At 41.4% G+C, this 13511-nt stretch overlaps 1 protein-coding gene across 2 annotated transcripts in view; it reads left to right on the top strand.

Annotated features, from left to right (window-relative positions):
- Positions 1-457: 457 nt before the first annotated feature.
- Positions 458-13511, top strand: part of DCBLD2 (discoidin, CUB and LCCL domain containing 2) — a 91668-nt gene continuing 78614 nt past the window's right edge. The window contains exon 1 of one of the 2 annotated variants that reach the window (XM_003893848.5): positions 458-1031. In XM_003893848.5, the coding sequence (XP_003893897.4) occupies positions 827-1031 (205 nt within the window). In that variant the 5' untranslated portion in view covers positions 458-826. The remainder of the gene's footprint in view (positions 1032-13511) is intronic. The other variant, XM_031662957.1, reaches the window with a different exon arrangement.

Raw genomic sequence — 13511 nt, 5'->3', positions numbered from 1 at the left:
ATCCAGGTTTCCCACCCCCTTCCAGTGGTCTGATGTGCGGCGGAGGAGCGAGGAGCAAGGAGCAAGCTGGGCCTGAGGAGCAGGGAGCGCGGGATGGGGGACGTCCCGGAAGTCACTGACTAGCTAGCTGCCGCCTCTGCGGGATCAGCTTGGGCTGCGGTCCCAACAATAACTGGCGCCCGGGCAGGGCGGGGGCCGCGGGGATCCGAAGCTTGAGGGCGGGACCCGGATTGGAGGAGGCGGGTCGGACGCCTCCAAAGGCCGAAGGGGATTGGAAGAGGGAGATAAGGGGCGGTGGAGCTCGAGGGTGGGCCGGAGAACTAGCGGGTCGACCGAGGAGCGAGCATGCTGACTGGGTTTCGTGGAAGGAGACGGACCAGAGCTGGCCGAGGATTGGCCGTGGCGCCGAGGGGGCGTGGCCGGCGCGAGCGAGAGGGAGCGCGAGGGAGCGGGTGGCGGGCCTGCCTGCCAGCTAGCCAGAGCCGCGGGCGAGCGCGGCGAGCGGGGATCCTGGTGAGGAGCGCTGCGCGGGAGGCGCGTCCCCCAGCTCCGCCGCGGCCGCCTTCCGCCGCTCGAGCGCTCCGCTTCCTTCCCTCCCCTCCCCTGCGCTCCGGCCTGGGGTCTCGGCGCGGGGAGCGGAGGGAAGGGACGAAGGAGGAGGAGGTGAAAGCGGGGTGAGGGGCGGAAGGGTCCCGGCGCGGGGTGAGGCGAGGGCTGCCTCTCGTTCTCCCGCCGCTGCCGCCGTCTCCTGGTCGGGTGCCGCGGCCCGAGGCGCGCGGGGCTCCCGGGGCGCCCGCACTATGCAGGCGGACTGCCGGCTGCCGCGATGGCGAGCCGGGCGGTGGTGAGAGCCAGGCGCTGCCCGCAGTGTCCCCAAGTCCGGGCCGCGGCCGCCGCCCCCGCCTGGGCCGCGCTCCCCCTCTCCCGCTCCCTCCCTCCCTGCTCCAACTCCTCCTCCTCCTCCATGCCTCTGTTCCTCCTGCTCTTACTTGTCCTGCTCCTGCTGCTCGACGACGCTGGAGCCCAGCAAGGTGAGTGGTCCCAGGGGAGTGAGCGGCGGGGCAGCCTGCGGCGGGGCAGCCTCCGTCGGGGCGCCGGGTCTCTTGGCCCCTGAACGAATCTGCAGACGCTGCAGGGAGGCGCGGTGCGCTTTAGTGCGTGGCCAGACCTGGCTGGGTACTCACAGGGTTCAGTTGCAAAGGCAGGCTCTTGCCCCTCTGTCCCCCAAGTTGGCGCGGCTTTACTTTTTGGCAAGGCCATTTATTTCTCTGAAAGGGGGACGTGAGACCCTGCTATGAAAGCCTCATTGATATTAGATCCTTCTGTGGAAAATTTTGGGGAGGAAAAAGAACCTTTGGAGATAATGACCCCTAAAGTTAGGCTGCACGGATGGATGGACACTGTAGGAAGGCAGGTTAATTAAACAGCATCTTAAACCTATTAAAGGTAAGTGGTGGTAATTATCTTTGTGAAAGATCTCGGGTTCTGAAGCAAATGGAATAGTTTCTGCTTATCTCTGAGTCTTGGATTCAGAACATGTTCTTTACAATCCGTTATTGAGGTTGGTGGTCTAGACTGCCTTGGTCAAACACTGGGTCTGACCCAACGCTGTGCTAATTTGCCCAAGTGAAGCTTTCCGCATTAAAAAGGTAAGCCTTCCCAGAAAGTGACAAAACTTTTTTTTTTCCACCTACAATCCTTGAAAAACCTGTTCCAGAAACAAGCGAAACTGTTTATTAAATAATTATCATAATGGAAAGAGAATGCGGGATGATTTCGTTTCCCCTTGAGTACTATTTTCCAGTAGCGTAGCACAGTTTTTTGAATCAGTTTGGCATCAGTTTTTGAACAGATTTTTCCATTGCATTTTCCATTTTATTGCAGTGGGAAGGATAAGGATTGGATTGTTACTTATTACTAGGAAGAGAGTTTTTTAAAAAGAAAATTGTTCTCTACCTTTAAGCCCAGCTTTATGTTGCTTTCATGGTTTTCAGTAAAGTATGGAATCATGGCCTGTCATTGAGAAGATGCCGAACCTTGACAGGCATGTGGAAATATAATCTCTCTAACTATAAGGAAAAAATGTATTTGGTGTACCGACCCCTTAGATCGAGACACATTTCTGTATAGAGTAACTCAAAATTAAATGTTTAGCATTTAGGTTTTAGTTAGATCGTCTTCTAAATTGAACGTCATCAGCATTTAATATATTGAAGTATGAAATCCTTCTCTCCATTCTAGAGATGTATTTCCCTCCTGGTAGCGGGGAAAACAGGCTTATATATGGCTAACACTTAGGGCTTCCTTTGTGGCGGGCACGACTAGACTAAGTGGTTTGTGTTTATTAACTCCTTGAATCTTCACTACAGCCAGCTGAGATAGTTACTGTTATCCCAGTTCAAACGTAAGGAGATTGAGACACAAAGAATATAAGGTACCTTGATGCAGGAAGACATAATCCATAGGCAGAGTACTCTGTTTTGCTTGTTTCTGGATCTGATAGTGTTTGTATCATGTTATTAAAAAAGTCTTGGGACAGTATAGAATCAGTTACATGTCTCCCTTCCAAATGAGGGATTGCCTTGTTTTTAGAAAAGGCCAGTCTACCGGCCTAATCCCAGCACTTTGGGAGGCTGAGGCGGGCGGATCACGAGGTCAGAAGATCGAGACCATCCTGACCAACATGGTGAAACCCCGTCCCTACTAAAATACAAAAAACTAGCTGGGCGTGGTGGTGCACGCCTGTAGTCCCAGCTACTCAGGAGGCTGAGGCAGGGGAATCGCTTGAACCCGGGAGGCAGAGGTTGCAGTGAGCCGAGATAATGCCATTGCACTCCAGCTTGGTGACAGAGCGAAACTCCATCTCAAAAAAAAAAAAAAAAACCAGTCTAATCAGACATGCAACATTAATTCATTTTTTAAGGTTTAGTTTATTTTACCAGAACATTTTAACAAATACATTTCTCTTTAACAATTTAACAATGTCATCTTATATAAACATCGACATAAATAGAAATGATTCTGATAATTATATGACTTTATTTCCTTTTTAGTTCTGTTCTCCTAAATTGCTTGGGTAAATTTCGCTAAATCATTTAATATTTAATCTCTTTGTACCTCAGTTTTCTGCATCATTAAGATGAGAATGCGTACCTATCTCATAGCTTGATATAAATGAAATGATAGTATGCAGGAATTTTGCAAAGAGAAAAGCTTAAAATAGCTATAAATGATTATCATTAATCTTGATCTTACTAAATTGATAAATTAAGCGTTAATTAGGTATACATCATCTGAAAACTCAGGAATTATTTGAGATTTGAATTTCCTCATTTTTAAAAATTAAATTTTTTACCCAAAGGACCCTAAAGCAGTCTGTGGTGGAATTCCTTTTAAGCCAGTCTTCCCTGTCTAACAGATGTTCTTTTGGGTCTACTGATACTCCCTCACATAACCTGAAAAGATGTCTGTTTAAAACACCTTTAGAATTTTTCATAATGGGGATTTGTATAAGTAGTAATGTTCAGCTACAAGATACAGTTTTTACTCTATAAGAAGTCTTAAGACTGGAAGGAAATAAACTGTTGACAGTTGTTGTCTTTTGGTGGTAAAATTGGGGGACATTTCTTTATATTTTTCTACATTTTCTGTAATTTGCATATAGTCAGAATAAAAACTAAACTGCAAAAAAGGTTTCTTTGATAGATTTTTTTTCTTCATTTAACAACTGAAGGTAGAAATGCATCTAGTATATATGTTGAGGTAGAAACGTGCTTCAGTGTCTTTTTTCTTTCTGACATCATTTGAATAGCAGAATATATTACCTTCATTCCAATTAATGTCATACATAACTATTCCTCAATAGATTTTCTTCTCACAATGACCTTTCTTTTTATTTGGCTCCGAATAAAATGTATCACTAGTTTGAAAACTTACCGACTTTTCACAGCAGATGTCTTCTAACCAGTCCTGTTTCAGTCATAGATTTATAAATATATTGTGTTTGTTTACCTCTATTTATTATGTTGATGTTTCAGATACGGCTCGTATTTGTGTAGAGTTCTAAGTTGGATATCAAGAAGTTGGTCTTCGAAATCTTTTTTATAGAAAACTTTTTTTTTGTAAAATGTACATCTCTAAAAAATTTAAATCGGTGAAACTTATGCTGGTAGCATATTTACTACTGTATTAAATTTATAGGAAGTTGATGGTCTCCGGTTTCCATTATGACTGTAGGAATTTGGGTTACTTCATCTCAGGGGCTCAGCTTATTTGTGTCCTGGAAGGCTTGCCTACTGTCTCGGTTAGAATGTGACTTGAACATGGTAAAATATCAGAGAATTAATTTTTAAGATCCATTAAGCCTGATTTGTTTAGGCCTATTAATATGTAACATGTTGTGAAGATATTAGTTTTTCTTTTCTAATTTAATCTGTGAAACAAATCAGGTTCATTCTTAAAAAGGATGTTTCAGTTATCTGATCATATTTGGAACCAATATGTGAAAAAGTTTATATTCTGTCAAGGAATGCCTTTATTTGCTTGTGATGCAGGGAAATATTTTTGAACAATATTTGTGAGTTGTCAGAAAATAAAAACTTATTTCTCTCTGCAAATAAAACATTAGTAATTATTTTTCACATTGACATTAGGTTAATTTAGAAATTTCCGTTGCCTTTTCTTTGATAAACATCAGGGCTCTTATGCAGTTTTGTTCAGAAGCAAATAAATCAAAGCATCCTTTTCTGCTATATTTCTAATTAGTTTTACAAAATGAAAATTAGAAACAGCACACATTCCACACGTGTGAATGATCAGATTTAAACACCACGTTTTTGAAACTTGTAAATGAAAAATTGATTGTAAGATTGCAGGTAAATTATAGGTAGATTTCTCAGTGTCAGAAACCAAAAGAACACATTATTTTCCCTGGGGATAGTTGATAATTCCATTTGAACATCTGAACTTCATTTTAAAGACGAACATGAAAAAATATCTTAAAATGGTGGAATTGGCATAAGTAAAATACCAGTACTAGAATTAAAATGACAAATGAATTAATTTCCAAAATTTAATCAGATCATGTATGTGAGAAAGGGCTAGATTTACATAGGAGTAGAATTTGAATTTAGGACTACACTTCTCAAAGTGACACTGGGAGGTGAAACTTAGGTAGTAATGTTGGACATTAATTGAATTCATACAAGTAGACAGTTTCTGCTTCCAGTTCTTGATTAGTTGGAAGGATATGGAATGATGACCTAACAGTAGAAGGATTGGGAAAAGCTTCATAAAGATAGTGATTTTGCTAAGTGTGATTGTGGAAATATGAATTGAGACAATTTGGCAATTTTTCTGATGTGGCTTCTAGATTCAATTTTCTTTATAACAACCTTATGGCCGTAGCACTTTGTGTTTATTTTAAAATATTGTATAGATAATGATTATCACTCACAACTAAAAACGTAGATGATTATCCACAGTTCCATCTTCTAATCCATCAACTTGTAATTTTTAATTTTCCTTTCTATTATTTATTCACATACCTGCATAATCTTATGTAGTTGTAATTTTAATAGTGTGTTTATGTAAAATTAATTTATAGGCTAATTTAGCACATGTAAGCATACCTACGGAATACAGTAAGACAAAAATTTCAAAATGCAAAATCTTATAAGACATTCAGTATTTATGAAGTAATTACTGTATTGTTCAGAGCTGTTATTGTATTTAATTGAATTCTTCATTCTGGAGAAAAATCTCTGAGAAAGTATTTCAGTTCAAAATGTTGTTTAGAGACAAATATCATGCTAATTTTTCAGTTCATTATTTGAGTTAAATTAGTATAACCTATGAGGACAGAAAATACAGATATTCAGATAAACTAGTATCCAATGAGTGCCAGTGCAATACCCACTGAAGCTGATGAGATACTGGATGATTTCCAAGGGCTACTAAAACATCGCTTACCAGCTCAACCTGCACCCTGACGGGTGTGTAGTTGAAAGAAAAACTTTGATTCGCTACTTGAATTATGGGAGAATCCCAAGATGCAAGTTCCCTCAACTGCTTTTTAAGGAGAGTGGCCCAGAATTCCCTGCAAGGCTTTTGTTGAGTAGGATGCTTGCAACCTTGCCTTCAAAACTGAATTGCCTGGGATCAAAGAGAAGATATTAGCACTCTTTATTCAGATATTGGCACTCTCATTCAGAACTATCAGTATGAAGGGGTACCAACTGTGAACTCTCAAGAGAGTGTGCACGTACCTCAGTACAGTCCTGAGACATTCAGAGAAGAGTAAAACATTGTTACTGTCTTCAGAGAACCTACAGTCTATTTGAGAAAGTAATTATCTTCAGGTTGGAATATATATAATAATAACCAAGGAATTCTATCAGAAGATTATGTAAGACAGAGAGACCTCACCACTCCTGGAGAAGCAGGAGATGCCTACTATAATAATAATCAAGGAAGGTTATAAGAAGGTTATATAAGGCAGAAAGAGCTCAGCATTCCTGGAGAAGTAAGAGACGCCTCACTGATAAAGTGGTTTTAGATTGGTAAGCTTTGAAGGGTTGGCAGGTTTCTTGCCCACAAGGAACTGCAGATATTTGAAGAGTAAGATCATAAGATTAGAACATGGGGAGTCAGTGAAGTGGGAGTGTGAAAGTCCACCTTTTTAGAATGAGTAGCAAAACTCATTCTGGTCCTGCTCCACTGTTTGCTTCTTGAACCCATGCCCTGTGTCTGCCCAGTTATTGGAAAAACACTTGTTGGTTAATTCCTGTGGGCCAGTCATGGTACCACATGCTGGGACATTTTCCTCTTGGAGCTGTGTCAATGACTTCCCTGGTGTTGCCAGCAGCCCCTTTATAATCTGTAAGATACCATCCAAACTCCTTTGCATATTATGTATGTAATTTTTTTCACAGTCCGGTCCCTCCCTTTCACTCTGACTCAATCTAATGCCAGCACTTATCACACTGTGTAGTTCAGATATGAGACTGAGCTAATTTTGGTCTTCTAAGATACAATTTCATGTCGTTTTGCCTTGTTCCCTATACTAACCTCTTTATATATGCAGTTTCCTCTACTTGAAATGTCCTTATTTTCCTTGTCTTCTCGGTAAGTTCTTGATCAGCCTTCAAAACCCTTCTTGGGTATCCTCCCTTTATGAAGAGTTCTCTAAGAGTCCCCACACACTCATCTCCAGATAATACATTCCACACTGTATTCTAAGTATTTATTCCTGCCAGTGGAGAGAATTTTATTCATTTTCTTATTTCTAGTACTTATCATCGTGTCTATCATTTAAATTATGTGAATTAACCCCATTTCTAGAGTTAATCTGCTACCCTGAGCACATTATTTGGTTCCTCCCTGGGCACCGGCATGCACTTCATGCTGTTGTCTTTTGCCTAATCCCCATAATTAGTGGTCAGTTCAAGAGCTAGGAACAGAGCCATGTCTTGACCCTTACTACTTGTTTGCTACCTGGGAAGCCTAACAGTCTTCCCAGCCTTTCCCAGCCCCACCTCTTCCCAGGAGGAAGACCCCTTTGCTGCACACCCTTGACTATGAGAGGAGTCCTTCAAGCTGAAATTCTGAAAATAGACATGGCAACTTCTTAGAAAGCTCTGCTTCCCTCAGATGGGTCATCCTTTAGAGCGGTGACAGCTTAAATCAGTGCCAGCAATTGGGCAAACTTTCTCCTTTGCACGCTTTTTCAGCTTCTGACTTCAATAGGCATCTCCAATATTATAAAAGTTCCCCTAGTTTTTGTTCTAGTGGTTGGCCTGTCCCCTTTTTCTTGCCAGTGGATATTCCTGGGGAGCATTCAGGTAGCTTCACTAATCTGGTGTAATAGAAAAGTAATGAGAAATGGAAGCTGGAAAGATTGGTGGGGACCGTATTGTGGAGGACTTGCCATTGAGGGGCAGACTGAGGAGTTTATAGCTGCGATGTTAGGCCTGACATTAGCCTCAGGTGCTTCCTCTTTCACCTGGTTCACTTGTCTGTCACCAGGTTTGGTTATCTCTTCCCAGCTCAGGCACCCCAGATCCATCATCTCAGCAATGCTCTTTCTCTGGTCTTGGACAGTTCCCAAACTTGGGCCCATGTGATAATCCCCACTCTCTGCTTTCTCTGGTTCTGGATAGCTCATAGTTACAAGAGTAAGTCATGTGGTCATCATGATTAGATCTGCCACAAATTAGGACTGGCTAATCAAGTCGAAAGTGGGGATTACAGACTTCCTCACTTTGTACAGCTGATTTGTACGGCCGAACTCCTGCCCTGCTTCTAATCCTTGCACGTATGACTCCCTCCTGCCTGAAACCTTGTCCTCTTCCTCTTTATCAGAGCACTGCTTCGTTGCGGAATGTGAGTTTTGTTTTGGTATGCTTTACACTTTTATGGCACTTTCACTTTATATCTGGAAACATGCTCAAAATGCCACTGGCTTTTACATACCTCTTTTTTCAATTGTTTATGGTACCTTATATCTCTGCTTTTTTCAGGGACAAACTTTCTAAACGGTAGACTACATCTGTGCTGTATATTTTCTTAGTGACTGGCATACAGCAGATATTTGTTATATTATTAATTTATTTTTTTAATAAAGTAAATTTTTATTAAAAATTAAAAAATAAAAATTTATTTTTTAATAAAAAAGCAAAGGTTTTGTTTCTGCTTTACTGAAACTGTCATTTAAACTGTCAGATTTTTGTTTGTTTGTTTTGGTTTTTGTTTTAGTTTGAAAACCAAGCAGCTTTGTCTATCTTTATTATTAGTTTTAGTTGTTTTTTTTTTTTTTCTTACTATAGTGGTCTTTGAAAATCTGGAGGCTTTGGACTTGGACATACCTGGATTTAAATAATAGCCTTGTTGAATTTGACATCCAGTTACCACTCTAAATGTTTTAAAATATGTAACTCATCTTTCTTTTTAGACTGTAACGAGGGCTGGGATTGAATCTGGGTAGCAAGTAAATTTTTGTTCAATGAATGAATCAATATGTGAAAGAAAATTTTGCTTCAGTTTACTCTGCAGTTAAAATTTCCACTTTTAAATGTTTCCTTTCCACTAAGACTCACTTTTCCATCCCTCTTCCCCTTATCCCCAATTATTGTTCCACCCCTAGCTCAGTGAGAGGAGTCAGAGCATGCAGTAGAGGAATGTGACAGAAAGGCATGACTGTTCACAATGATTTGTCCATTCAGGGGCTCCAGCCCACCCAAACCTTAATATGAGTTTTGTACTCTCCTTTATGACCTTTCCTCTGCCTTTTCAGCCTTCTGCCTATTGATGTGTTTCAATGTTTTTTGATCCCCACCATCTCAGATAATTTTATCTCTTCTCTCCTGACATGCCTTTGTTTCTGCCTACTCTTGGCATCCTAAAAGCCAAGTTTATAGGTCTGGATGTGAGGTGGATATTCTGTTGCTTGCATGAAGGAAGAGTGTTTTAGTTAGGACTTTTGAGGGTATAGAGAACAGAAATCTGTATCTGATTAAGGTAGAAGGAGAAAGTATTGGGAGGACTGTGAAGTAACTTACAGAGTTTTGTTAAAGCTGAACCTACCTAAGCCAAGGGGAAAGCAGGAATGCAGCTAGACTTCAGGAACCGAGGACTCAGCTTAATTCTTCTCTCTTGCTTCAGTCTGGCTTTCTCTTTGTGGGAGGAATCATGGCTGCCGGCAATCCCGAAGGCTTGCAGTTTTAACACGGAGAGATTCTGTATTTTCCCTATTGTACAAGGTCCAGTAATTGGAGGAAAGGGTGAGTTGGCCTCACGTTGGCCCAGTGTGATTCAGTACCCACCCTTGGACCAGTCAAATAACCAGGGGGCATGAGGTCATATTAAAACTGTTGGGAAACTGCGGAGCACGTCCCAGAGAAGGATAAGGCGGGGTACTAGATAAACAGAGGCATCCTCTTCTAGGAGAAAGTGTTACATTTATAGAAAGTCCACTGTATTTTGAAGAAGTTCTTATTGAACTTTTACATTTATCTTGGGAGATGGGTGGTGGTATCCTCATCTGTGAGGTAGTCGCGTCCTCACCAGTGTACTGGTTAGGGTATGTAAGCTTATGGAGGTTAAGTGTCCAGGATCTTGAAAACTGGCATGTCTAGAATTTGACTCTCAGTCTGTTGGACTCCAAAGCCTATGTACTTTCTAATGTGTTAGTTGTCTACCATAACATTAGTTTAGGGTTATTTTTCATTCAACAGCATATGCTAGGAGCGTTGTATGTTTTATTTCTGTGTATATGCTTATAAAGGTGAATAGAATGCATTGCCTTTCTAACCAAATTTTACAGCTTGGTATGGTAAACTGACATAAATTTACATAATTAAGCATATTAAGTACAGAAAGATATTATTATTATGGAAATAGGGAGATACACCAGGAGCTTCAGAAAGGTTTCACAAAGAAAATAACATTGAGTAGGTATTTGCTAGGTGGGTGAAAGGACGAGGGACATTATTCTTGGCAGAGTGCAATGTCAAGTGCGGTGGCACAGAGGTGAGAGCATGCAGCATGTGGGGAGTCACCTATAGTTCAGGACTGTGGAACAAAGAGGTTGTGGGAAAAATGAACAGATGAGACCAGAAAGGGAATCGGGCCAGATTATGATAGACTTTGTATCCTGGCCGAAGTGTTTGAACTTTGTCATATCATCAGTGGAAAACAGTTAAAGGATTTCAAAATAAGGGACCTACGTGACCCAGATAGTGTTTAAGAAACTCTGACTGGTGTGTGGGCAGTGGATTAGAGGGAGGAAAGATAGAAAGTGGGAAACCTGTTAAAGAACTTTGCAAGGGCCTGCACTTGTTCAGAGGGACTAAATTTAGAACTGCTAAGGAGAGAGAAGTATAAAATATAATGACTAGTTAAATTTGAGAGAGCCAAGAGTCAGTTTAATGTTGAGATTTTTCCTTCTGGAATCTTCTTCCTCTTCCTGCTTTCCACTTCTCTCATTCACCAGGATTTCTGCCTAGGTAACTGCTATTCCTTTCTCTCTCTCTCTCCCCCCTGCCCCGCCCCCGTCTCTCTCTCTCTCTCTCTCTCTCCCTCTCCATGTCTCCTTCCATCTCCCTCTCCCTCTCCTTCCTTCTCCCTCTCCCTCTCTCTCTCTGACACACACGCACACACACACACACACACACACACACGCACACACTGAAGCACTCATTACTTCCCTTTAGACCTCATCATCCCTGGAATGACTCTCTGTGTCTTACTCCCTATATTGTAAACTCTGTAAGGACAGGGGCCTTACCTGACATTTTTACTGTTGTTCCTAATACCTAATAGCACACTGCCAGGCGTGTGGAGGTCGTTCATTGAATGCGTAGGACATGTGGAGTTTCAAATGCTTCTGAGCAAAAGTGCTTAATATGTATATAGATAAGATTGAAGACTTTGGAGCTTTCTCCATTTGGTGGTAACTGAAGTCAAGGAGTAGGTGAGATTGCCCACGTAGAATACAGAGTGGGGAAAGAACTCTGAAGAACAGCAACATCAACAGCCTGTAGTAACAAGGTTATATACAGTTAAGGTGTCTCCCAGATGCAGTTGGAGGGTTAAAGGAACTCAGACATGGGAGGAGAGATTTAAGAAGGAGGGAGGGGAGATGTGAAGGAAGGGAGAAGGAAGCGAGAGAAGGAAGTGCCAGCAATCCCAGATGCTGTAGAAGGTAACAAAAGATAAGGATGGAAAATTCTCCGTTGGCTTTTGGCAGCTCAGAAACTGACTGCTTTAGTGAAGAGTTTCACTGGATATGTGGACCTGTGTGTTTCCTAGGGCAGCTGTAACAAAGTACCACAAACTTAGATGACTTAAACTTACTGTCTCACAGTTAGGGAGGCTAGAATTCTGACATTAGGGGGTGCAGAGGGCCATTCTCTTTCCTAAGACTCTAGGGTAGGATCCTTCCTTATCTCTTTCTAGCTTTTTGGTGATTGCAACCCTTAGTGTTCTTTGGCTTGTAATGCATCACTCCAGTCTCTGCCTCTGTGGTTACATGTGGTTCTCCCTGCATCTGTGTCTAAAGTTTCCCCCTCTTAGAAAACACCAGTTGTTGGATTAGGGCCTACCCTAAATCCAGAATGACCTCATTTTGACTTGATTACATTTGCAAAATCCAGTTTCCAGATAAGGTCACATTTGCAGGTACCAAAAATTAGGACTTGAACACAATTCAACCCGCAACAGTCTTGAACGTGAATTGCAGTGCACTGACATTAGAAAAGGAGGCAGAGAAGACATCAAGCATAGGCAACTAAAGAAATCTATGTACAAGAAGGAAAAAGTGAGAAAAACGATGGTAGATGTGGGGTGATGAGGGGACACCACGTGGAAGGAGGTTTTTTGAATTTTTAGTTGTTACCCTTAGTGTTTTAAAGTTTGTAAAACTGCAGATCCAAGGCCCCACCGAAGAGCTACAGTTACAGGTTATAATTTGCAAAAAGAAAGGCAAAATCCATTTCATGCAAATGTAAGATGAACACACCAAATATTTTGTTCAACTCATTCATTAGTGAGGGAATCAGTAAAATGTTAAAACTGTCCATAGAGTATTTGAGAAGCTAGGTGTTGATAGGCAATGTTAGGATATGATTGCTGCATTAGATGGTCAAAACTGATTAATGGCCAACAAGGCCTTAAACTTTTAGGTTATTTTTTTTTCAACTATACAGAAATTATATTCATCTTTACCAAACAGCAATCTGTAAGTTAACACGTAACCAAGACTGTAGCCTTTAATCAGCATTAAGTAGCAGGTGGTAATTATTTTGCCCTGTAACTTTGAGTGGCTTTTGCTTTTTATGACATTTAAAGGATGTGCTGCACACTTTTTTTTTTTACCCTGTTTCCAAGTTTCAGGTCATCTTTCTGATGTACTTGTTAGAATCCATGGAGGTGGAAATAGGAGCCTGAGAACCTTTAATTAGCCTGTAAATGATTCTAACATTGACTTGACTTTGAGTACCACCAAATAAGAGAAAACTGAGAGACTTTTAGTGCCCATCTGAGGCTGGAACCCATTACTATCTAATGACATTCATCCCCTGGATTTTGTGAGTTTTTTCTCTTTCTATAGCGCTCAACCTAGGGTGGAGCTTTTGCCAGGCAGATAGATGCTCAAGAAGAATACAGTGGCTAGGAAACAAAGGTACCAGAAAGAGTGTAGTTAATATATTGGACATGAGGCTCAGACTAGGTAGAGAAAGAAATGAGGACAGAATCAGCCTGATAGATGGAGAGAAAAGAGAGAAATGCAGTTCACACAAAGTATGCAGTGGGTGTAAGAGAGCTGAGAGGTCAGGAGACTATAACCGGAAGAGTGAGATGTTAAAGTTTTTAAGATTTCAGAGTTGGGAGTAGTTTCCAATAATGGCAAAAATAAAGTCCAGGTTGTGATCCTGAGGGTGAGTTACTGAACTGCAGTAGAGGTCATTGGGGAGATTAGTAAGCAATACTTTCTCATAAATTTATACTTTCTA

The sequence above is a fragment of the Papio anubis genome, chromosome 2 (assembly GCF_008728515.1).
Source record: "Papio anubis isolate 15944 chromosome 2, Panubis1.0, whole genome shotgun sequence".
NCBI lineage: Eukaryota > Metazoa > Chordata > Mammalia > Primates > Cercopithecidae > Papio > Papio anubis.
Note: the sequence above shows the minus strand (reverse complement) of the source record. Positions and strands in the feature narration are given on the sequence as shown.